Below are 23769 nucleotides of genomic sequence, written 5' to 3'. Positions count from 1 at the left end.
ATATGTTGTAAATAAACTTGTCAATTAAAGGAGTGGTATGCTGGCTGATTTCTGCTAAAATACATGAGTGTTGATGGGGCCCTTACAAACCCCTACCAGCTATACAGCACCCGTATTATATAAGGCAGTGAAACTCAAGCAGTGCAATAACTACACCTTTGACACACAGTAGCAGGGACACTAGTCATGCTTAGTTCCTGCTGTTTCTTGGCAAATCGCTTTCCAGTCAGTGGTGTGCCACTTCCTTTTGTTGAACTCAGGAAGAACAATAAATGCCTTACTACATTGCCCAGAATTGCAACACAACTGTAATAATGTATTTACATGGGGAGTTTAAACTTTGGAGTTCATGGGGAGTGGGTCCACATGAAACAAGATAAAAGGGCGCAAAAGCCCTTACAGAAAAAAATGGCGTCACCATAGACTCCTATTATAAAAGCCGCAATTTGTGGCAAAGGATGAAAATTTACCTTCACCACAAATCATGGCTTTTATAATGGCCGTGATATGCGGCAAGAAAGGTAATTCAGTAAAATTACGGCGCCCTGAGGCACATGATTAGCGGGAAGGTCAATCTGGGCACCCTATATCATCGTCGGTGCTGGGGGCTTGTGGAAATGCCAATTTTCACCATTGCATAGCAGGTACGAACCCACATTTACTTTGTCTGCTGCTAATTAGGCACCTCCGGGCGCCGAAATTTACCTTCCTTGCCGCATATTGTGACTTTGTGGCAGAGGGGGTTAAGGTTTAGGAGGGGGAGGGAGGGTTAGGCACCACCTGGGGGGGGGGTCTTAGGCACCACCAGGGAGGGTCTTAGGGTTAGGCACCGGGGGTTGTCTTGCGTCAAGCACCACAGGAGGGGGGTCCTAAGGTTAGGCACCACCAGGCAGGTTAAGCATCAGTAGAGGGAGGGTTCTGTGTGAGAGTAGGGTTAGGTTTAGTCATAGTAAAATACAGTGGAACCTTGTTTTGCGAGTATGGTTTGCAAGCATGTTTCGTTCCGGAAACATGCTGGTAATCCAAACCACTCTTATATCAAAGCAAATTTCACCATAAGGACTAATGGAAACCCAATTGATTTGTTCCACAATACAAAAACACAAGACTTTCACTATAACTGACAGAATCATTGCTAACTTTGGGCTCATCCCAAGCTTTTTTTGTGGATGGCTTTAACAACGAACTTATCCAATGACAGTTACTTTTGAAGATTTCATAGAAACGTGTCTTTGCACAGTCTTAACACTCAGATCAAGTACAATTAAGTACAATCCTGCAGCACCACAGGCAGAAAAACTATTGGCTCAGTTGTGATGACATGGCGCATGGATACTTTGCTTGTATATCAAGACCTTGCTTGTATATCAAGTCACAATGTCACTAAAACTTTTGCTTGTATTGCAATGCGCTCTTAAACCAAGTTACTCTCAATCCAAGGTTTTACTGTATTGGTAAATATTACTGATATTTTACTATCAGACTCCAGCAGAAGAATATTGCTAATTGTAGCAATATACTAGTAGCGGCAATCCCCTGCGACCTTTTTTCCAGGCGGCTTTTTCCATGTATGCAGGTCCAAGACCTCCTCCCTGATAAAAGGACCTAGAGCTGTAGAATGTATTTTGTCTGTGTCATGGGGGCTGCCATCTTGCTCTGTGCAAATTACATCATATGAATCTGACATATGAAGTTTTTCTGACTCTGGATGGTTAATTTCTGCCTGTAGGCGTCTGTGAGATACAACTGTTTACACAGGAAGGAGAGGCAGTGCAGGGAGCCAGCTACTACTGTATTGCCAACCACTAGCGTAGCTGCCATAGAGGAAGTGAGGATATCAAGTAAACTAAAGTCAGGTATGTTGACCTGCCTCAAAGTGGAACATAGCATATGCTAATTAAAGAAAATCCAGAGTTCGGGATCGCTTAAATCTTAAATGAATAGCTTCCCCGCTGCAAAGATCACAACTACACCAAGGTGTTTTTTTTCAGTTTGTAATGTTCATTTACTAGTTAATATGCACAATTTACACTAACCAACATGATTGCTTTCAGATTTTGCCCTGTTGTTTTCTTAGTTTAAACAAAGAGGAAGAACAAACTTGCGCTCTACAATACAGTAATGGCCCTTTAAAGGATACCCGAAATGACATAATAATGAGATAGACATGTGTATGTACAGTGCCTAGCACACAAATAACTATGATGTGTTCCTTTTTTTCTTTCTCTGCCTGAAAGAGTTAAATATCAGGTATGCCAGTGGCTGACTCAGTCCTGACTCAGACAGGAAGTGACTACAGTGTGACCCTCACTGATAAGAAATTCCAACAATAAAACACTTTCCTAGCAGAAAATGGTTTCTGAGAGCAAGAAAGAGGTAAAAAGGGGAATTTCTTATCAGTGAGGGTCACACTGTAGTCACTTCCTGTCTGAGTCAGGACTGAGTCAGCCACTTACATACCTGATATTTAAATCTTTCAGGCAGAGAAAGAAAAAAGGGAACAAAGCATAGTTATTTGTGTGCTAGGCACTGTACATACACATGTCTATCTCATCATGTCACATGTCACTTCGAGTATCCTTTAAATTACGCACTGGAAGCTCAGTGCAGCTCTCAAAACTGGGTGCACTGGCACCCAGTAACTATTAGACAAAACAATAAGGGAGGGAAAGAGTGCTCCGATAGTGCATTAACTTTTAAAATCAAATTCACACTATAAAAATTGCACTTACAATTAGATGGTGTATGATGCGCCTTGCTACGGCCACCAGCGAGTCTCCTCAAACTGTCACAACCTGGCCAGGGCTGGCAGTGTAGATGGAAAGAACGGAGAGCGTCTGTCTGGTGGGGAGCGGTGCGCAGAATGCCATCTGACATCACTACCGGTTTCGGCGCATAACCACGCCTTCTTCTGGTGACGAATGCGGCAGGACAACGGGTATACATAGAGAAGTAGCCGTAGCAAGGCGCATCATACACCATCTAATTGTAAGTGCAATTTTTATAGTGTGAATTTGATTTTAAAAGTTAATGCACTATCGGAGCGTATTCTTAGTTTAGTTGCGATTTAATGACCCTGCAGAGAGAATAAAGTTATGTATTGTTATGGTGAAGATATAAAATGAATGATTACAAGTCAAAAGAATATTATATAGTATTCTGATAAAATGACAACCATGGCCGTACTAGCCTGCATGGGGGACAAGGCTTGAGAGGGGACCATGGCATTGTTTTTCTCCTACTAAAAATGTTAACAAATAAAAAATTAATTAACAGTGAAACATTGAGGTGTTAAGTGATATATGGGGCTGAAAACTGTTGAGAAAAGTATTAGAAATTGTCCAACAATTCGCCTACAGCCACCTTTTTAACTCTAAAGCAGATTGTTTTAAAATGCTTGGTGAATTAAACATTGCGCACAAGGGGACAAGAGATGCCCAAGGGTGAATAAAACTAGATTGAAAACAAGTAAAATGTAAAGGAAAAGGTGGCTCAAGGACAGGGCCAGTTCTAGCTACAATGGGCCCTCAGTGCAAAAGTAACCCGGGGGCCACCCACCCCTGACACCCCCTCTCTCCCGTAATGTAGTCAGATATGCCCCAAACAACCCTCCCCACTTTAATAGCCAGGTGTGCTCCCTCCACCACTCTCCCAGTATAGTAGCACCCCAGTATAGTAGTAGTTCTCCCCAGCTCCAAATATAGTATTTAGATGTGCCCCCCACCTACCCCCAGATTAGTAGCCAGATGTGTGCTCCCCCCTCTAGTATACTGGCCAGATGCTGCCCCTAACCCCCCCCCCCCCCCCCCATAGTGTTACAAACAGCAGAGGGAAGAAGCAGCACTCACTCACCTCCTCTGAGTTCCAGGCATTGTAGGTCCGTCTGTCTCCTCTGTAGTGTTATTGCCCCGCACTTCCGGTTTCTCACATCAGGCACTAAAGCCCAAGTGGAGAAGCAGGAAGTGCAGAGCAACAACACTACAGGGGAGACAGACTGACCTGCAATCCCTGGGGCTCAGAGTGTGTGCCTATCCTCACTTCTTTCGTAACGCTGCATGGGGGAGCACGCGCACGTGCGGGGGGGGGGGGGGGGGGGCTATGACCGGCGGCCACATAATTTAGCAGGGTGATGGTGGACAATTGGGGGCCCCTATGGATACAGGGGCCATTGGGAAATTGCCCAATTTGCCCTTATGGTAGCACCGGCTTAGCTCAAGGATGACACTAGCTTAAAGACAAATAAGTTTATTTAGCACTGGTGACGGTGGTTTCCTGGGTCTCTACCAAGCTCTGAGCGCCTCATGGCACAGTCTGCACCCAGTACAGTGTATTTTCTAGAGAGCAACCACACCAGGAACATCTGAGAGACAGGTTCATAATCTCCACCTGCCTGCTCAGCTTGTTGCATTTGCTGCAACTAATTTTGTGATTGCTACTTCTTCTTCTTTTATAGCCCCTTAGCATTTGGTGCAGGGCAATAATAGACTTGCATGGAGTGAGTCTCTTATCATCAGGCAAAATTAATATTTGCTGGATGACCAACAACAGCAATTTCTTGGAGCCAGAAGGAGAATATTCAAGCTCAAAGGCTGTTAAGAGCATTCCATCATGCAAACCCAGAGAAGCTTGCTTTGGTGTGTTTATGGAGGCAGTTTGTAAGGGTTTCAGGCAATATAACAGTACCCCTGATGCGAAGCAGGTAAAAACAGCGCCTGAGCAGGTAAACACCACACCAGTAGAAATGGCAATGTTATAAACCATATATAACAGCTATAAACGGTAATTTGGGCGCCTGGCATGGAAGCGGCGCTAATGCAAATATCAGCTATTGGCAAAAGCAAAAGCAGATATTTGTCCAAAATAAATTTTTCATTTTTGAAAATAATCATTTTGAAATGTATCGTTTTCAAATGTCACAATTTATCGCTTTTTTGAATGTATTGTTTTTGAAATTCGTCGTTTTTATACTTACGTTATTTGTGGCGGGGTAGGGACATGAGGGGGCAGTTAAGGTTAGGCATCAGGAAGAGGAGTTTTAAGGTTAGGCGACAGGAAGGGGGGTTTTAGGTTTAAGCGTCAGGAAGGGGGGTTTTAGGGTTAGGTGCCAGGAAGGGGGTTTTAAGGTTAGGCATCAGGAAGGCGGTTTTAGGGTTAGGTGCCAGGAAGGGGGTTTTAAGGTTAGGCATGAGAAAGGGGAGTTTTATGGCTAGGCATCGGAGGGGGGATACTTCTGATATTTAAAATAGTACAAAAGCCTTTAATAAATTCGTAGAAACCATTTAAAACAATCACAACCACACCGGCCCACTCACCCACAGACATTTAGACCACTGGTACCGGTTTGCACCTATCTAATCATCTCTAGTCCATGTAAAGTTTGTGCCAATGCAGTCACAGATAACTCAGTGTTTTTACAGACAAAGGCCTGCAAGTTAAGGGCAATAAATTAGGTTGATCTCACCTGATTACTTCAGCTGTAAAGCGCCAGAGTTTCTCCTGTGAATTCACTTTGTTTGCCTTTGTCGCCACCTTGGTTTAATGGCAATGTGTTCGGAAAGTTTGAGCTCCAAGCGGCTCCTGCCACTGACATCAGCCAGTGATCAAGCAAGTCCTCCGCTCTCAATCACGTCTGCTGGGTCCAGTGGCTTTAGTCGCCCGAGGTTGGCGTTGCAACACCGCGCCACTCTTACAATTGCAGGCATGCACGTTGGGTGATGCACTCCATAGTCCAAGGACGTAGCCTCATCCACTGGTGCGTTTCATCCGCCCCCTTTGCGGACTTCATCAGAGTGTGTTACATCCGCTATTTACCATTTATAGCCACTCATGGCTGCAATTTACCGTTTATAGCTGCTAACCGTGGCTTTTAACATTGTTGCCTGTGGCAGTGGTTGGGAGTTAGTCTTAGCAGGCGTGGTCAGGAGTGTGTGGTGGGGGGGTCCTTAGGGGTTAAGGTTATGCACCATGGGGGTTAGGGTTAGGCATAGGGGGTTTAACTTAGGGACCACCGGGGAGGCAGATTAGGGTTAGGCACCACAAGGGGGGGGGGTTAAGGTTAGGCACCACCAATAGAGGTCTTAGGGTTAGGCATCAGTAGAAGGAGGGTTCTGTGTGAGAGTAGGATTAGGTTAGGTCATAGTAAAATATTAGAAACAAATTACCAATATTTTACTATCATAATTAAGTAGTAGAATATCAGTAATTTTACCGATATTATACTAGTGGCTATCTTTGGCACCCGTTTTACCGGGTGCCTTTTTTACATGTATGCCCCTGATGGCCCTGAGGTGCTGATCAGCAGGCCTGTGTTTGCATGAGAGCCTGTGTCCTTGTATGACTTTACAGCCATATGAGTGCATGCACTTACAGTGGTGATTGAAAGTTTGTGAACACTTTAAAACTGTCTATATTTTTTCTGAATGTGACCTAAACCATGATCAGGGTTTCAATCAAGTCAAAAGTTGACAAAGAGAATCCACATAAACAAATTAAATGAAAATGATTATACTTGGTTATTTTTAGGAAAAATACATATCCAATAACTTATCTGTATAGCAAAAGTAAATTAATTCTTACAAGTGCTGTAAAATTTGAAGGTGAAATCAGAGTTATAGTTAAAAGTTATAGGATGTCACATGACTATTTGGTGTACCAGTTCCAAGTCTGTACACATGTTACAAAATGGCCTTTATTTCTCGTTAACCATTGTGATTGATTTGCCTGCAACTTCGTCACTGTGCATCCACTGAAACCATGGCATCGCCTCAGGCTTACTATTTTTGCAGTGAGCTAACACCCATGGCACATATTTACATTACCCACATTTTATGAAGTTACCGTAGTCAGACTCAGCCAACCATGCAACCACAGATGTGGGCTTCATGGGAAGCAAACACATTCTAATTTCCTATGACTCGAGGACAGTTATCATAAAGGTTAGATTATTAAAGCCCTATTGCAGGGCTGAAATAGATCCAACCATCGCATTAATAATTGTTTGTTATCTGGCTGGCTATGCTGGCAAAGCTGTATTTTTGTGTAAAAGACTAATGCTGTTAGTGACAAGACAGTATACTCTATACAGCACTGCGGAAGATACCAACGCTATATAAATAATAATAATAATAATAACATCTTCCTATCAGGTTCCTACATTCCCTGTGTATAATAACGAATTTTAGCCTTCCCGCATGCTCCCAATTATCCTTATACAAGAGTTAAAAGAAAAAGCAGTGAGTAATAGTTTCCTATTGATAAGAGATAAACATGGCTTTTATAAACTCATTAAGAAGGGTGTGGAAAGGATTAAATACGTACACTCACTCTGAACAGAGAGGCACTGGATAGGGAGAAAAGATTCTGCTGAACTGTAGTTTGAGTGCTGCACACAAAGAGTACTCGGCAGCAGAGGAAGGATCATCTGCTCTGTGCTGGGAAAGCAATTTCCACTTTCCTGGCAGCTTCCTGTTATCTGACATTATATATGATAAGACTCACTTTTCCGAAAGGTTTATCTCTGAAGTGGCTGGCTAGATCAAATATGAAAATTGTGTGAGCACTTGCTTAGTGCTCTATTCACCTTTACTAACAATACAAAATACAGGATGGTGTCCTACCTGTAAAGCCAACATCTGCAACCTCCTTCCCCGGTGACCCACCTATCGCTGGACGATGGGCACCAGAGGTCTCAGTTCCTCCTGGCTTTGAGTCAGGGTTTCCCCTCCCACTAATCCATAGCACACCCCAGATAGTTGGGTATAGTCCTCTGGGGTATACGCCTTGCTTCTTTAAGCTTTTCCCATGTTAATTGTATACAATTGTCTTCATAACTTCTAATGTTCACTTTGTTGTGATATGCATTATCTGTTTGAATGTTATGCTGACTGTTTTTCAGCTTTTCCTTTGTGCTGTACACAATTTAAAAAATTTAAACAATTTCAATAAAATCTTTGAAATACAAAATGCAGGAGGATGAACTAAGGATGAACTAAAATCACATACCAAATAAAACATGCACAACTAGCAACACAGACCTCAATCCCACTGCCACAATATTTTCCTTTATGCCTTCCTGCCCACCTTTTATGCTATTTTTCAGTGCTGTCCTGTATCCTATATCAGTGGTGCATGGAGAAAAAAAATAAAGTGCAAATAGCCTTACTTTACCACTGTGCCCATTACCTAAATAATGTGCATGCCCTTATCGCACAACGCCCATTACATCAGTTGTAAAACTACCAGTAAAATTGCCTGCACAAAGCAATTTTACTGCTAATTAGTGAATATGTTCCATTGACTTAACAGATACTGCACTGTTTAATAGACCATGCTCTGCTTTGTCAAGGATGCTGGTGCCCAATACATAATTAATAATACATGTAAAATGGTATGACAAACAGTTAGCCCTGTCACGCTAGTCTGGTCAATGACTATAGGTCAGGCTGTATGCCCATATGACTGACCTATAGCCCAGCCCGTAACACCTGCACAAACACCTACCTAAGACAGAACTACAGTAACCCTGCAGGTAGATGTAGCATGCAGACTGACAGATAGTATTCACCAAACAAACCAGTAGTTATAATACAAGGCACAGTATTCACAAGTAGTATAGTCACCTGAGGCCTGAAGGCTGAGGCAGTCCAGATTATAGTCAGGTGACTGCAGGCTGGTGAAGATTGGTTTAGGCAGTTCAAACACTTTACAGGTAGCGTGGTCAGTTCAAACCAATGTCAGCCCAGCCAAGTTCAAGGGAGTCCTTAATCAAGCAGGGATCTATCCAGCGGCATTCAAACAAGTCCAGGTACAAAGCAAAGTCGGCAACAGGCAATCCAATCAGAAGGCATGGTCAAGAACAAGTAGTGGCCGGCAGCAGGAATCAATCTACAGTAAAGCTTGGTCAGGATACAGGCAAAGTCGGCAACAAGATCAATCAGAGTGTGAGCGCAGTCTCAGCAACAAGCCACAACATAAGCTATCACGGGCAATGTCTGAGGTCGCTCACCTTAGCTATATACAAGGACTAACCTATCAGAAAGTAAAGGAATCCAAATTGACCAATAACGCTGCAGCGTGTCAGCAGATCAGCTGACACCCAATGTACCCACGTGGCTACTGTTTACATCGGCAGAGCGCGCACTGAGAACGCATTATTCGCCTGCCGGCCTACACAGTGCGTTAGTCAGCGCCAGGGCCAGCGGCGACAAGTACATTCCTTACAAGCCCATAATTGGATGGATAAATACAACTTTGATGTAATACATCAGGGGACCAATATTTAAATGGAACCTGAAGTGAGAAGATTGGCTGCCATTTTCATTTCCTTATAAGCAATGCCAGTTGGCTGGCAGTCATACTGAACTTTAGGCTTTAGTTGTTTTTGAGTTACACACCTGCAACAAGCATGCAGCCAGTGGAGTCACACCATAATCAAAGTATCTGATCTGCATGCTCTTTCTGGGCCAGTGACTTAAAGCAAAAAAAAAAAGTAAGCAGTTAAAATCTGACAGAACCGACAGGTTGACTAGTCCATATCCTTTTGGGGGATTCTCAGGGTTTTCTTTGTTTTCAAAGGCATTTCGTAAATGTCATTTCGTTCTGTCAGATTTTAACTGCATACGTTTTTTTTGCTGTAATGGTCCTTTAAAAGGATTAGAGGCTTAGCATCAGCACATAAGTTAGGCAGCTGGCATTGTCTGTTAGAGAATAAAGATGGCAGCCTCCATATTCATCTAACCTTAGGTTCCCTTTAAGAGTGGTGATGGAAGTTTTTCTGCACACATATAGTGATGGACCATGTGGATGCTGGTATTTTTCAGGCGGTGGAGTACCATGCTATACGGCTCAATTGTTCCAGAAATATCAGTCTACATGGGAGACAAAGAGTGGAGAAGGATTGGGAAGTAGTGGGACTTTGCCATGATCTTTTTTTAATAATGTACACAGAAGGATCCGCAAACCAAGTACTGGTAGAAAAACGCTGATGTTCTTTATTCAAAAATTCCACATGGCAATGACAATAAAATCGATTAGCGAATGGATTAAAAGGTTATGTATATAAAAAGTCACCCCCCATAGGACTTAGGTTTTCCTCCCCCTCTTATCTGTAACATTTTGCGAGCATTTTGAGGCACTAATCTTCCTTCCAGTGGTGACTTTTTATATACATAACCTTTTAATCCATTCGCTAATCTCAATATCTTCTTATGTATCTATGTACCATGTATATTTGTACTGTCTCCTTTAAGGTGAAGGCTGGTTGAGGTATGGGGTGGAGCTCGTCCTTCTCCCACCTACATAAAGCCTTCCCCTTGCAGGTTCACTTTTAACTATGACTAAGGGCAGACTGTAAGCCCGACACGCGTTAGTTGAACCTTGTGATTTTATTGTCATTGCCATGTGGAATTTTTGAATAAAGAACATCAGCGTTTTTCTACCAGTACTTGGTTTGCGGATACTTCTGTGTACATCTGTGGACATCTTGGCTCTCCTGATCCTGCACCTACCGGTTTGAATTGTGGGGGTTGAGCGTTTTGAACTTTTCAATTGCTTTTTTTAATAAACGGTGATTTAAAAAAAAAAACCGCAAAAGGCACCATCTGAGATGAGTGATATGTCTGATTACCTGTATAAAGCAGGTGAAAAGTTTAGTTCTCCTCTACCCCATCAAAAAAATAAAAAAAGATGTCTGGTAACGGTAAATATGCTGGAGAAGTGCTAAAGTGTATAAAGTCTATGGCACTGCCTCCCAGAAGGTCATAGTTTTAGTAGTTATCATGTTCATTATAGACCTGACCGATAAAGATTGAGCAAAACTTCACTAAAGAACATAAATGTGTTGCCTTTTACAACCCAGTCTATGTTAAATGTAGATGCAGTTTCAATTATAAAATGCATATACAATTACAACAAGATGAAGCCCTGCAGACTAGCACATATGTAGCTGCTTCAGGTAAACACGTCAGATTTAATTGACTGCTTGAAATTGTACTCTTGTGACAGTTGTTCAGTCGCCATGCCTTTTCATGTTGTGTGACTAATACTGACTGAGATCACCGGATGAGTAAGAATAGAGGAAACTGAATCATTCTACGTGTTATACAGGAAGGAAACGTGAAACGTATTTATGGTGAAATGTTCCCCCACCAAATGCAGTACACCACTAATTGTGCATTGCGTGGGATGCTGCCACTAGGTTACCACCAGGGACTTTCCTCCTTTCACTCTTTGGTCACTCACATATTAAGTAACTGTTACAAAGCAGACTGCTTCCCCTAAATGTTTTTCTTTTTTTTCCCTCAAGCATCCAACTAATACATTCCACAGTAAAGAAAAGTACAATGCTTTTTAGAGTTTTCTGATTTAGGCCACATTCCCATATTTTGCTACAATATACAGTAGGTTGCATGGAGGCAACATGGTGGAAATCTCCACAAAATGAGGCACATACTGCACGTAAATAAGTTCAAGCTACAACTAAGTCCCGATTTGCAGGTTTTTGAAACGGGTCTTGAATGACGAGTGTCAATAAAGTTTTAATACAATTGTCGAAGGGCAAGGCCTAGGACCCACTATAGACGCTTAGCAAATCAAGTGCCGCAATTTCACCTCGGACTTGGGTTATGGAAAAAAGAAAATGAATCCTGCTGTTTGGTAACTACTGGAGGTCATATAAATTACACTAACTTCTGTAACTCTTTGATTTTTACTTGTAGTGTACAGATTTGGTTCTGAATTCTGGATATGACATCATCCAGCAGAGACTCCTCGATGGTAGGAAGATGTGTAAGGATGTGGAAGATCTTCTAAAGCAGAGGTATAGTAAACAGTAACCCAAAGCTACATGATCTCAATTCATCATGGATTCTCAATTATATGATTTTTAAGAACGTTATGACGTGACTATAGATTTTTTCTGAGACTTTTATAGGCCATTTACAGTTTGGCATGCCAGTATCATTATTAAATTTATAGTAAGAATGTAATGAAAAACCTATAGATTTTATGTGGATTATGCAAATCCTGCTATTTCTTGCTTGTATTACTACCATAATGCTACTAGATGACCATATTGCCATTGAAAGCAGTCAGCGGTTTGCTTACTTTTAGCTTGTATGCTCTCCAGCCCATAAAGCAATGGAAGAAAGTAGGCTTTTCATGGATCTTGTAATACTTACTGTCTTTGCTATGCTTTGATGAACAGTTCCAGCTATTTTCAGCATGACCTGAGGACCCAAGATGGTAAAAGGAAAATGTGATGGTTCCTTTACCAATTGCTTGAGTGACAATCATCCTCTGAGCCTTATTACACATAGATTTTCCAGCACTCTTAACCATGATCTCAACACCAGTCTGTTCAGAGGAAGCATCACGGACAATGATAACTAAGCCATTAACCCTTGCCCAAACAAACACTTCATTAATGGCATCCACATATTGTTCAGTGAAAGCAAGGTCTGCACATCAGGTCAGCAGTGTTAAGGTTCATATCCACAATGGGATTTTCCAGGCAAATTTTTAACAACAAACTTTTTCTCACAATATTGCATAACATAGTTTAAAGGAACACTATCAAACCAAGTATTCTAAAATGATAATGTACAAATAATGTTTAAGTAGCTCTGTAAACATTTTCCTACTTTTCATGTTAATCATCAGCAGCAAAAGCTTTAATTAATTGTGTGTAGATTTTAGCTTGGAATGTTTAATTTGCAAAGGTGAATCTCTGACATGCAAAGAACAGTATAATATTGAAGCAGACTACAATGTCAGCCTCGGATGTCAGGTTTCACACACAATTACAAACAAGTTACATTTCCTCTGCTCTCATGCAGACAGCTCAGTCAGAGACACAGGCAGCTGCCATGAGAGTTTTCTCACACACGGGGTTAACAGGTGTAGTGTGAGTGAATCCCCCTCCTCTCATGAATAAGTAGTTTGTCAGATTTGGCATTTGGCTGTCAGTGAAGTGTGAAAGGACTTTGATAACAGTAAACAAACAGATAAGCATGTTAACCACTTCAGCACCACAGGGTTTTTTGCTTAAAAACCAGAGCAATTTTCACATTTCAGCGCTCCTCCCATTCATTCACCAATAACTTTATTGCTACTCCCCAGATGTAAATGATCTATATCTTGTTTTTTTTGCCACAAATTATGCTTTGTGAGGGTGATATTTGCTTTTAGTAATTATGTTATTATCTGTGCATTTTAAAGGGAAAAATGAGAAAAAAAAAGAAAAAATACACTATTTTTCTATTTCCATCCACAATAGTTTTCAAATAAACAATGTTACCATAGGTAAAACCCACATATTGTATTTGCTAATTTGTCCTGGTTATCTCAACATTTAAATAATGTTCCTAGTACAATGTATGGCGATAATATATTAGTTTCTGGTTTGTGTTTTTTGTTTTCTCATTGTACTCTATCAGTAATTAAAAGCCCTTATCTTCATGATTAACAGTAATACACTCTCATGGCATACATATTTTAAAAGCTAAGTCCCTAGGGTAACTATTTATTCTCTTTTCAATGCTGTCACTTTTGTTTTTTTTTTACAAGTATTTATTTAGGGATATAGAGTACATGAAAATAACAGTTTTATTGCTTTTCATTCAGTTTTCCGGTAAAAAAAATCACATGACTTAGCCCTCAGTTGTCAAACAACACAAAATCTATTCTCTCACTTGTCACGGTTAAAATGATACCCTATATACATAATCAGATAGCTTATTGGGCATACAGCACACTGTTTACCACAAGTACGCATATCTACTCCCCTGAGCTTCAGATGAAGTTTTGTGGGGAGTAGATAAGCGTAGCAAGGGATTCAAAGTGGTTAAACGATAGTGTTCCTTGGCCGTGGGTAAATAGCTTAACCATTTCAGCAGCCCAGACGTGATCCTCACAACCAGGCGGCTGTTCTGCTGCGGTGGCGTGCTTCGGCACGCTCCTGAGCGCGATCGCGGGCGTGCCCCCGTGCTGTCCCCCGGTAGCCCTGGGATCAGTGAACGGGAACATGGTTCCCGATCACCGATCCGTGTCCCCAGCAGACAAACTGAAGCGCTCTTACTAGAGGCTTCAGTCTTTCTGCAAATAAAATTTTCCGCATCCTCCTTGTGTTTCCGGTGATTGAGAAGCACAAGGAGAAAAAAATAAACTCAAGGTGGCCAAATAGTAAAACTACATCTACATATTTTTTACATTATAATTTACACATATAATAACATTAAAAATTAACTGTTTATTTCCCACACCAAAATATTACCCACATAAAATATTTAATGGAAAAAACAAAAAAACAAATAGTTACCTAAGGGTCTGCACTTTTTAAATATGCATTTGAAGGGGGTAATCTACTAACATTTTTTAAATTATAAGCTTGTAAATAGTGATGGGCGCAAAACAGAAAAAAATGCACCTTTATTTCCAAATAAAATATTGGCGCCATACATTGTGAAAGGGACAAAATTTAAATGGTGTCATAACCGAGACAAACGGGCAAATAAAATTAAAAGCAGAAAACCAAGAGCCCAATATAGTGTAGTATGTATTGGAATGTGGGAGAGAAATATATGAGTAAGTATTATACTTACAAACCAGGGTTACCGCCAAAGTAACCACTGTAAGGGCAGGTGGGGAGTACAAGCCTGTCCCTACTCAGGACTAAGACGTCGCTCTCTGTAGATAGAGGAAAAGGAGGGTGTGACACCCTTCCACCAAGGGTGGATATCTTAATTCGTAGAGATGTACAGAGGCACCAGAAGGATAAAATTCACCAAAAACGTTTAAAACGTTCGGGGAGGCGGTGGTGGACCAGCCAACCCAAAACAGACACAAAACTGTCGATTTCAATAGAAAAGCATTTATTCACATACTCCTAAAACAATTGGCAATGCGTTTCGCAGGCTCAATCCCTCTTCTTCAGGCAATAAGCAATCAGGAGTAACACACAGCTTAGGGTCCAATCAGAGCTTGGCACCTCTGTCTAGAGGTGACTCAGAGCTGCCATTCTTCTGGCGCCTCTGTACATCTCTACAAATTAGGGCAAATAAAATAAATAGGTTTTAATATGGTAGCATGGATTATTTTAAAGCTATAATGGACGAAAACTGAGAAATAATGAATTTTTTCCATTTTTTTCTTATTAATCCTGTTAAAATGCATTTATAAAAAAAATAATTCTTAGCAAAATGTACCACCCAAAGAAAGTCTAATTATTGACGGAAAAAACAAGGATCAATAAATTGTGTTAAGAAGTGATAAAGTTATTAGTGAATGAATGGGAGGTGAAAATTGCTCTGATGCATAAGGTGAAAAATCCCCGCGGGCTGAAATGGTTAAAGATCAATAGAAGTGAGAAGAATATGAAGGCTGACATATTTATTTTCTTTTAAACAATAACAGTTGCCTGGCAGCCCTGCTGAACTATTTGGCTTCAGTAGTTTCTGAATAACACCAGAAACAAGCATACAGGTAAACTTGTCATATCTGACAATGTCAGAACCACCTGATCTGCTGCATGCTTGTTCAGGGTCTGTGGAAAAAAGGAATTAGAGGCTAGGGATCCTCAGCAATGCCAAGCAATTAAAGTCAATAAATATGGCAGCCTCCATATCCATCTTGCTTCAGTTGTCCTTTAACAGTTCTAGACCTCTTTAGAAATGTATGCATCACCCACTATCCTCCTGCTATGTGAAAAGGTGATAAGACGTTTGCAGAAAAAAACAGTAGAGTACAGAAGCCTTGCCACATGTAGTATTCAATACTTTTGAATTGATGTCACTGGAGAATAAGCTATAGGATTTTCATCATTTATCAATGATTAAAAGAGGCAAAAAAATTAGGCAGGCACTAAGTTTGGTGAACTGGGATAATGTACTACAAGGGGAGGACACTGAAGGGAAATGGCAAGCTTTTAAACTTATTCTCAATACTGTAGTATGTATATCCCATATGGAAACAAAATGTCTAGGAATAAAAAAAGGCCTCTATGGATGAATAGAAAGGTTAGGGATAAAATGAAGTGGAAATGGAATGCCTATAAGGTCCTAAAACAGGAGGGGACCGAGGCTGCACTAAGCAATTATAAGAGTGCAATAAAAATTGTAAAAAAGAAATTAGGCTGGCAAAGATCGAAGCTGAAAAACAAATCGCTTAGGATATCAAATCTAACCCAAAAAAGTTTTACAAGTACATCAACTCTAAAAAAAGAAAGGTTGACTGTATAGGAATCCTAAAGGATGAGGGTGGAAACTCAATGGTGGATGACCAAGGTAAGGCAGAGTTATTAAATGCTTTCTTTGCTTCTGTCTTCACAAAGGAAACAACACCGTTGCAAATTACAGAGGCAGAAGAGTCTCAATCTTCTAACTGTAATATTAAATACTTAACACAGGAAGAAGTGAAGGCAAGACTAAATAAATTAAAAATAGACAAGGCACCTGGCCCGGATGGCATGCATCCTCGGGTCCTAAGGGAATTAAGTTCAGTTATAGCTAAGCCCCTTTATCTTATCTTTTGTGACTCTCTTGCAACTGGCAGAGTCCCAGTGGATTGGCGTACAGCCTACGTTTTCCCATTATTTATGAAGGGCAAAACATCAGATCCAGGAAATTATAGACCTGTAAGCTTAACATCAGTTGTATGCAAACTATTTGAGGGGTTACTAAGAGATACTATACATGACTTCATAGTAGAAAATAATCTTATTTCTCAGCATCAACATGGGATTACTAAAGACAGGTACTGTTTGACTAACATGCTCAGCTTTTATGAGGTAGTGAATGCTAATATGGATATTGGGAATGCTGTAGATGTGATATACTTGGACTTTGCAAAGGCCTTCGACACTGTTCCCCACAGAAGTCTGGTGCAAAAGTTGAGGATGCAAGGACTGGCGAAGAGTCTGTGTGCATGGATAGGGAACTGGCTAATGGACAGAAAACAAAGAGTTGTGGTCAATGGATCGTACTCAAAATGGGAGATTGTTAGCAGTGGGGTCCCACAGGGGTCTGTACTGGGTCCAGTACTCTTCAATTTATTTATTAATGACCTAGTAGATGCAGTAGTGAGCAATGTTGCTATTTTTGCAGATGATACAAAATTGTGCAGAATCATCAACTCTCAGGAAGATAGTGTCATATTGCAACAGGATCTGGATAGGATGGCTATATGGGCACATACATGGCAGATGAAATTAAATGTTGAAAAATGTAAAGTCATGCATTTTGGTCGTACCAATGGTCTAGCACCATACAAAATAAATGGGATACAGTTGGAGACATCAAACTTGGAGAAGGACTTAGGAGTACTCATTGACAACAAGTTAAATAATCGTACTCAATGCCAAGCCGCTGCAGCTAAGACTAACAAAATTTTGGGATGCATTAAAAGGAAAATAAAAAATCGAGATGCTAGCATAATATTGCCCCTTTTTAACTCTCTAGTAAGGCCACATCTGGAATATGGAATTCAGTTCTGGGCACCACATTACAAAAAAAAGATATTGCAGTTTTAGAGCAGGTGCAGAGACGAGCAACAAAATTGATACGTGGGATGGAAGGTCTCGCTTACCAAGAAAGGTAAGATAAACTGGGTTTATTTAGTCTAGAGAAAAGACGCCTTAGAGGAGATCTAATTAACATGTATAAATACATCAGAGGGCAATATAATAGCTTGGCGGATGAGCTTTTTGTCCCTAGGCCTTCTCAAAGGACTAGAGGACATGATCTGCGCATGGAGGAAAAACGTTTCAGCGATTTATTTAGGAAAGGGTTCTTTACAGTAAGAGTGATTAAGATGTGGAATGCATTGCCACAGGAAGTCGTTATAGCAAACTCTATACTTGCATTTAAAGGGGGCTTAGATGCTTTCCTTGCGTTGAAAGACATCCATGGCTACAATTACTAGGTTATGCCTAATGATGTTGATCCAGGGATTTTATCTGATTGCCATCTGGAGTCGGGAAGGAATTTTTTCCTTTTGGGGCTAATTGGACCATGCCTTGTAAGGTTTTTTTCGCCTTCCTCTGGATCAACAGGGATATGTGAGGGAGCAGGCTGGAGTTGTACTTTGTACTGGTTGAACTCGATGGACGTATGTCTTTTTTCAACCAAAATAACTATGTAACTATGTATTCCTTATTTGCAGAAAAAAATATAAAATAAATATGGTAGATGGTGCATAACATCAAATAAATATCACATAGGGAGTGCTTGGGCCTGATACAATTAGACAGAACAAACACAGTTTTAAAAAATAATACATTGTATATAAACAAAACTAAGTAAGGGTTTTGCTTAATTAAAAGAAATTGGAATGCTTTAAAACAACATTGCGGTGTACTGCTATTAAAACATTTTTGCCAAGCAGGTTTTGTTTTTTTCTTTTTTTTTGGGGGGGGGGGGGCGTTGTTTTTTTATAAGGACTCACATACCAACATAATATTTACAAATCCTGCACTAATAAATTCCATTTCAGATTTGGTGTTCTGTTAACATCTTCTCCCCCAATTGACCAATAAACTTCTGATCAATTTTAGGTTGTAGATCAACTGAAATTGTGATTAGGCATAGTAGTAATTTTATTGATCTTAGGAGTAGCTGGGTTTTACACCTTTGCTAATGCTAACAAAGTTATCTAGTGAATATTGGTCCTTACTTTTCAGGTTATGCATAGCAATTTCTCTTTACAAAATTCACTGGGTCATTTCTTTCTTTGTTTTTGACACCAGGGCCACTGCAGAAGAAAAATATGGGAGAGAATTAGTTCAAATTGCAAAAAAGGCTGGAGGACAAACTGAAATAAAGTAAGAATTATGACATTCATTTGACCTAAACTGCAAAAGAAAAACTTTAAGGGCCCTTTTACACTGTGGCAGTGTGGTACGGCAAATTGCCACACTGCTACCGCGGCCTAATGAAAGTCTAAGTGCCCTATCTACTGGGCTTCCAAACGTACGCTACCATGCAGCTCCTGCAGCGATCCGCGTAGGGCTGGAAGTCATGTAAGTGTATGGCGACACACGTATTTTTCAGTGCAGCGCGCATGTGCGGAAGCATATTTTTACAATACGCTTCCGTACACTTCCGTATTTCCAAAACAGGAAGTGACCGCAAGTGCGCATCACTTCCTGTTTGGACGGATGCCAGAAGGGGAATATGGTGTAGTAACATGGTATTCATAAAACCAAGTAAAATGTCAGGTACTTATCTACCTTTTGAGGTGTCGGTAACCAACAGTTGGGATTCCATAAAATATTACAGACAAAGGAGCCAGCCATTAGGAGGAGCACCCCAGCTACTGTCCTGCTACTCCCTCCATTGGTGCCATATGCTGTTGGAGGGACAAGTTTCTCTCCCTCAGGCAACAGAGAAGAGACCCAGTACAAAAGAGGTTCCTCTGCAGCCCTTTAGACCATGGCCAGATTTACAATAAGGCACTGTAGGCAAGTGCCTACAGGCACCTGATGATGGAAAGGAGGCTCACTCCCTTCCCCAAGTGCCTCCCTTATTCCCCATTCCCCAAGCAGAGCATAAATAAGAGGTTACTCAGCCAGCTCCTTGCATTCCACTTACCAGATATCTCTTTAGCGGGGGCACCTGTAGCTACCTGATACTTGGGGGCACCTCAAGCTACTTAATATTGAGGTTCCTCTGGCTACCTAATACTAAGGGGCACCTGTAGCTACCTATGATGGGCGGGGGAAGTAAGAGAGAAGTGACAGCTGGGCCAGCCAGCACACTTGCGGTGCGGTTTAGCGGGGTTTGTAGGTTCATGGAGGGTGAAGTCAAAGGTGCCAGCACATCTGTGCCTATAGACTCCTGTGATGTAAACCCAGGCCTGCTTTAGACAGTAACCCTTTAGACTCCTGCTCCAAGATGCCGAGGAGCAACTGGTGCAATCATATGAAAGCATGATGTGTCTTATGTATGTTGAAAGTTCATGTAAACGCAGGCTATTAAAAACAGTTTAAAAAACAAAACAAAAAAGAAAACTGATACACAGATTCAGAGGAACTAGAAGGGGACATGCTGATCTAAAGGGATGATGGGAATGCCTCTTACTATTGTAAAGCTTTCACAGCACAGAAATGGGAGAATATTACTATAGAAGAACACAGCTTGCTGCCAGACCTACTCCACAGCTGGTTAGACTTCTACTGTTTTCAGTTTCTACTGTTTACTGAACAGGTCTTAGTGAATTGAAGTCATGTTTTTCGATAAATGAACCACTTGCCGACCGCGCACTCATAACGCGCGTCGGCAAAGTGGCAGCTGCAGGACCAGCGACGCAGTACTGCGTCGCCAGCTGCAGGCTAATTAATCAGGAAGCAGCCGCTCGCGCGAGCGGCTGCTTCCTGTCAATTCACGGCGGGGGGCTCCGTGAATAGCCTGCGGGCCGCCGATGGCGGCTCGCAGGCTAAATGTAAACACAAGCGGAAATAATCCGCTTTGTTTACATTTGTACGGCGCTGCTGCGCAGCAGCGCCGTAAGGCAGATCGGCGATCCCCGGCCAATCAGCGGCCGGGGATCGCCGCCATGTGACAGGGGACGTCCCGTCACTGGCTGCACAGGACGGATAGCGTCCTGTGCAGCCCGGATCTCCAGGGGGGGCCAGGTAGGAGAGGGAGGGGGAGGATTTCGCCGCGGAGGGGGGCTTTGAGGTGCCCCCCCCCCGCAACACCCGCAGGCAGGATCGATCAGACCCCCCCAGCACATCATCCCCCTAGTGGGGAAAAAAGGGGGGCGATCTGGTCGCTCTGCCTGCACGCTGATCTGTGCTGGGGGCTGCAGAGCCCACCCAGCACAGATCAGCTACAACAGCGCTGGTCGTTAAGGCGGGGATAAAGGGTGGGTCCACAAGTGGTTAAAGAACTTCCATTGCACATGTGAAATCTTGGAGAAAACTAAATAAATGTTTGTTTTTCTGCGTGAGGTAATTTAACTCACATTAAATTTTGACTGAACAGGTGAATAAAGCCCATGGAGGCTGCCATAATTATTTTCTTTTGGCTGAGTTTACAGTAATAGTTGTAAACGTAGGTAATAGTTTAGTTGTACACGTTTACTGTAGAATAAAAGCTTGTGTATAATTTACAATGTCTGGCAGAGACAGGGGCAGAGGCAGAGTCATATCCAGGGAAAACAGCGCCTATGGCAAGCACTGATATTGTGCCCCCCCAACATAGGATCTTATTCTATAATAACACCAGAAAATAAAGATTGTTCTTTTACTCACCTAGGGCCTTCCAACCCTCAGTCTTGTAGTTCGCTTGCTAACCTCCTGGTCCTCATTCTTGAACCGATGTGTGGTCTGGTAAATTGTGCACTACTATCCATGCATTGGCCTGGTAGAACGCCTACTTGATCGCGCTCCCGTGGCAAGGACCATTTTGCGCTTGTACATAACGCTTTGTGGAATGTGATCAAGGTTCCCTGCCGCCGGGCCAACGCATGCACAGTAGTGCACACAGTTTACAGGGCCGCACAGTGGATCAAAGATCAGGACCGGGAGGACAAGAGAACTACAAGACTTCAGGGCCTGGATTCTGGAAGTAACCCCAGGTAAATAATGAACAATTTTTATTTTCAACTGGAGGAATCTTATGACACACATTTATGATTTCCATATTACAGCAGGTCCCAGCTTTCCCACATTTAAGTAGTTCTTCTACATATTTCCATCCATTCTACAGCAGGCCACTGCAGTGGTTTCCCCACATCATTTTAGTTCTTCTGGGAAAATCACAGAAGAACTAATGTGGGAAAGCAGTGGCCTGTTGTAGAATGGATGGAAATTGTAAGAATTAAAATGTGGAAAAGGAGGAGGGGCCTGCTGTAAAAAGGAAATAGAGCTTTTCCCTTAAGGCTGCTTCCACACAGAGACGTTACAGGCGCACGTTAGTGCAGCCTGTAACGCTCCCCCAACGCACAGCAATGTAACACAAGTGGGCTGTTCAAAGTGCCCACGTTGCGTTACATGTAACGCTGCACGTTGTAGTGAAAGTGCAGCATGCTGTGCGTTCTAGCGGCTTTAGCCACGTTAGACTGTTTGCACATGCTCAGTTGGGGGCAGAGAGGAGGCGGGGAGATGCCGCTACAGTAGCCGTGCACATGGCTACTTAATATGCACTGCACTGGCGGCCGCTGATTGGCCGGCGGGACCACGTGATGCGGAGTGTATCGCTCTGCATCACGTGGTCCCGCCGGCCAATCAGCACCACTCTAGGAGACCTTATGCGGATAGAGCCACCTAACGCGGCTCACTCTACCGTCCTCTCCCGCACCACCATACGTTGCATTAGGTGCACGTTATGCGACCTTAACATAGCACCTAACGCAACGTCTTAGTGTGTAAGTAGCCTAAAGGAATACTTAAGGCTAAATAAAAAATTATTTTAACTTACTTTACTTGGGGCTTCTTCCAGCCCCCTGGACTCGTTCTGTGTCCACAATGTCCTTCTGGTTTCCTCTGGCCAGCAGCGGCGACAACCACAAAGCTGGTAGGTGGGAGTCATTGCACTCCCATGGTCAGGAGCGCTCTGCACATACACAGTAGCGATTTCTGCGTACTGTGCATGCGCAGAACGCTCCTGGACGTGGAAGTGTGATCAGGGGGCGCGTGGCTTGGGGTCGTGCATGCGCAGTAGCCGTTGACTGGCAGCGACCTACCAGCTTTGTGCTGGCCGGAGGGAACCAGGAGGACGTTGTGGACACAGAACAAGTCCAGGGGGCCAGTAGAAGCCACAAGTAAGTTAAAATAATATTTTTTTTAGCTTTACGTATTCCTTTAAATGAAATGTGGGACAGTGTAAAAGCAGTGGCCGGCTGCTGTTGCAGAATAGATTGTGTAATGTGTCATTGTCTCTAATTATCTTAGAACTCAATTTCTTTCACAGATGAGATCTCTTCGTGGCTGCGGGCTGCCTCAGCACAGTGCGCACCGTGGCAGCTACATACACACTTTTGTTGTTCTCCTCCTCCTCCTCTCCCAGCATCCCCCATGGCATGCAAGTGGCCAGTCAGGAGCGACGAGCTGTGCCAACATTGCGATGGAACGAGTTATGGGAAGCTGGCAGAGGTGAACAGGTGAAATACGTGACACTCACTGTAAGTGGCACAAAGTCCTGTGCTGTAGGGGCAGCCACAGCAGTGTAATGGCCAACTATATTCACATAATGGGAAAGTGCCAGGACTCTGGAGATGCTCTGGTGCGGAGTAAAGCCTGGCTGGGAGGGGGGATTTCTTTGCTCTGTGATGTGCCCCCGGGAGGTTAGCGACAAAGGGGCGCCTATGGCACTTGCCCTATGTGCACCCCTACAGATATGTGTCTGGCAGGAGGGGCAGAGTTATCACCTCTTTGGCTGGTCTGCCACCAGTCAGTGGGCACTCAGCTACTGTGGAAGAAGCTGAGAGGAGACGCACAGAGGAAGAAGGCATTTTAGACTTTTTATGCCCCCCAGGGTTGTCTCCATTGAGGAGAGCCATGTCGAGGCTGTTGTGGAGCTGATGTCGCAGCAGCAGGGCAGTGCCACACAGTCCTCTGTCATGAGTTCTTCTCCTACCACCAGCAGTCACATCTACTTGTCCCCAGCTCCCTGAAAGATACACCATTGGTTTTCAGCCTAGCCTCAGGTAGTGTGTTGCGGATAGCTTTGGAGGCTGCAGAGGTGTTCCTGGGGCCTGATGGACAGGATCTGCAGGGTGTGGATCTGAAGGAGGAGGTGGTATTGCTGCACATTCACCTCTATCTTGCCTGGCGCC

At 42.7% G+C, this 23769-nt stretch overlaps 1 protein-coding gene across 2 annotated transcripts in view; it reads left to right on the top strand.

Moving 5' to 3' along the window:
- The window catches only part of PSTPIP1 (proline-serine-threonine phosphatase interacting protein 1), an 80374-nt gene that overhangs the window by 19357 nt on the left and 37248 nt on the right, over positions 1–23769 (top strand). Inside the window, exons 3-4 of one of the 2 annotated variants that reach the window (XM_068272607.1) lie at positions 11715–11815; positions 18737–18811. In XM_068272607.1, coding sequence (XP_068128708.1) covers positions 11715–11815; positions 18737–18811 — 176 coding nt within the window. The remainder of the gene's footprint in view (positions 1–11714; positions 11816–18736; positions 18812–23769) is intronic. The other variant, XM_068272608.1, reaches the window with a different exon arrangement.

Source organism: Hyperolius riggenbachi, chromosome 3 (assembly GCF_040937935.1).
Source record: "Hyperolius riggenbachi isolate aHypRig1 chromosome 3, aHypRig1.pri, whole genome shotgun sequence".
Lineage (NCBI taxonomy): Eukaryota > Metazoa > Chordata > Amphibia > Anura > Hyperoliidae > Hyperolius > Hyperolius riggenbachi.
This window is presented reverse-complemented; position numbering and strand designations above follow the sequence as displayed.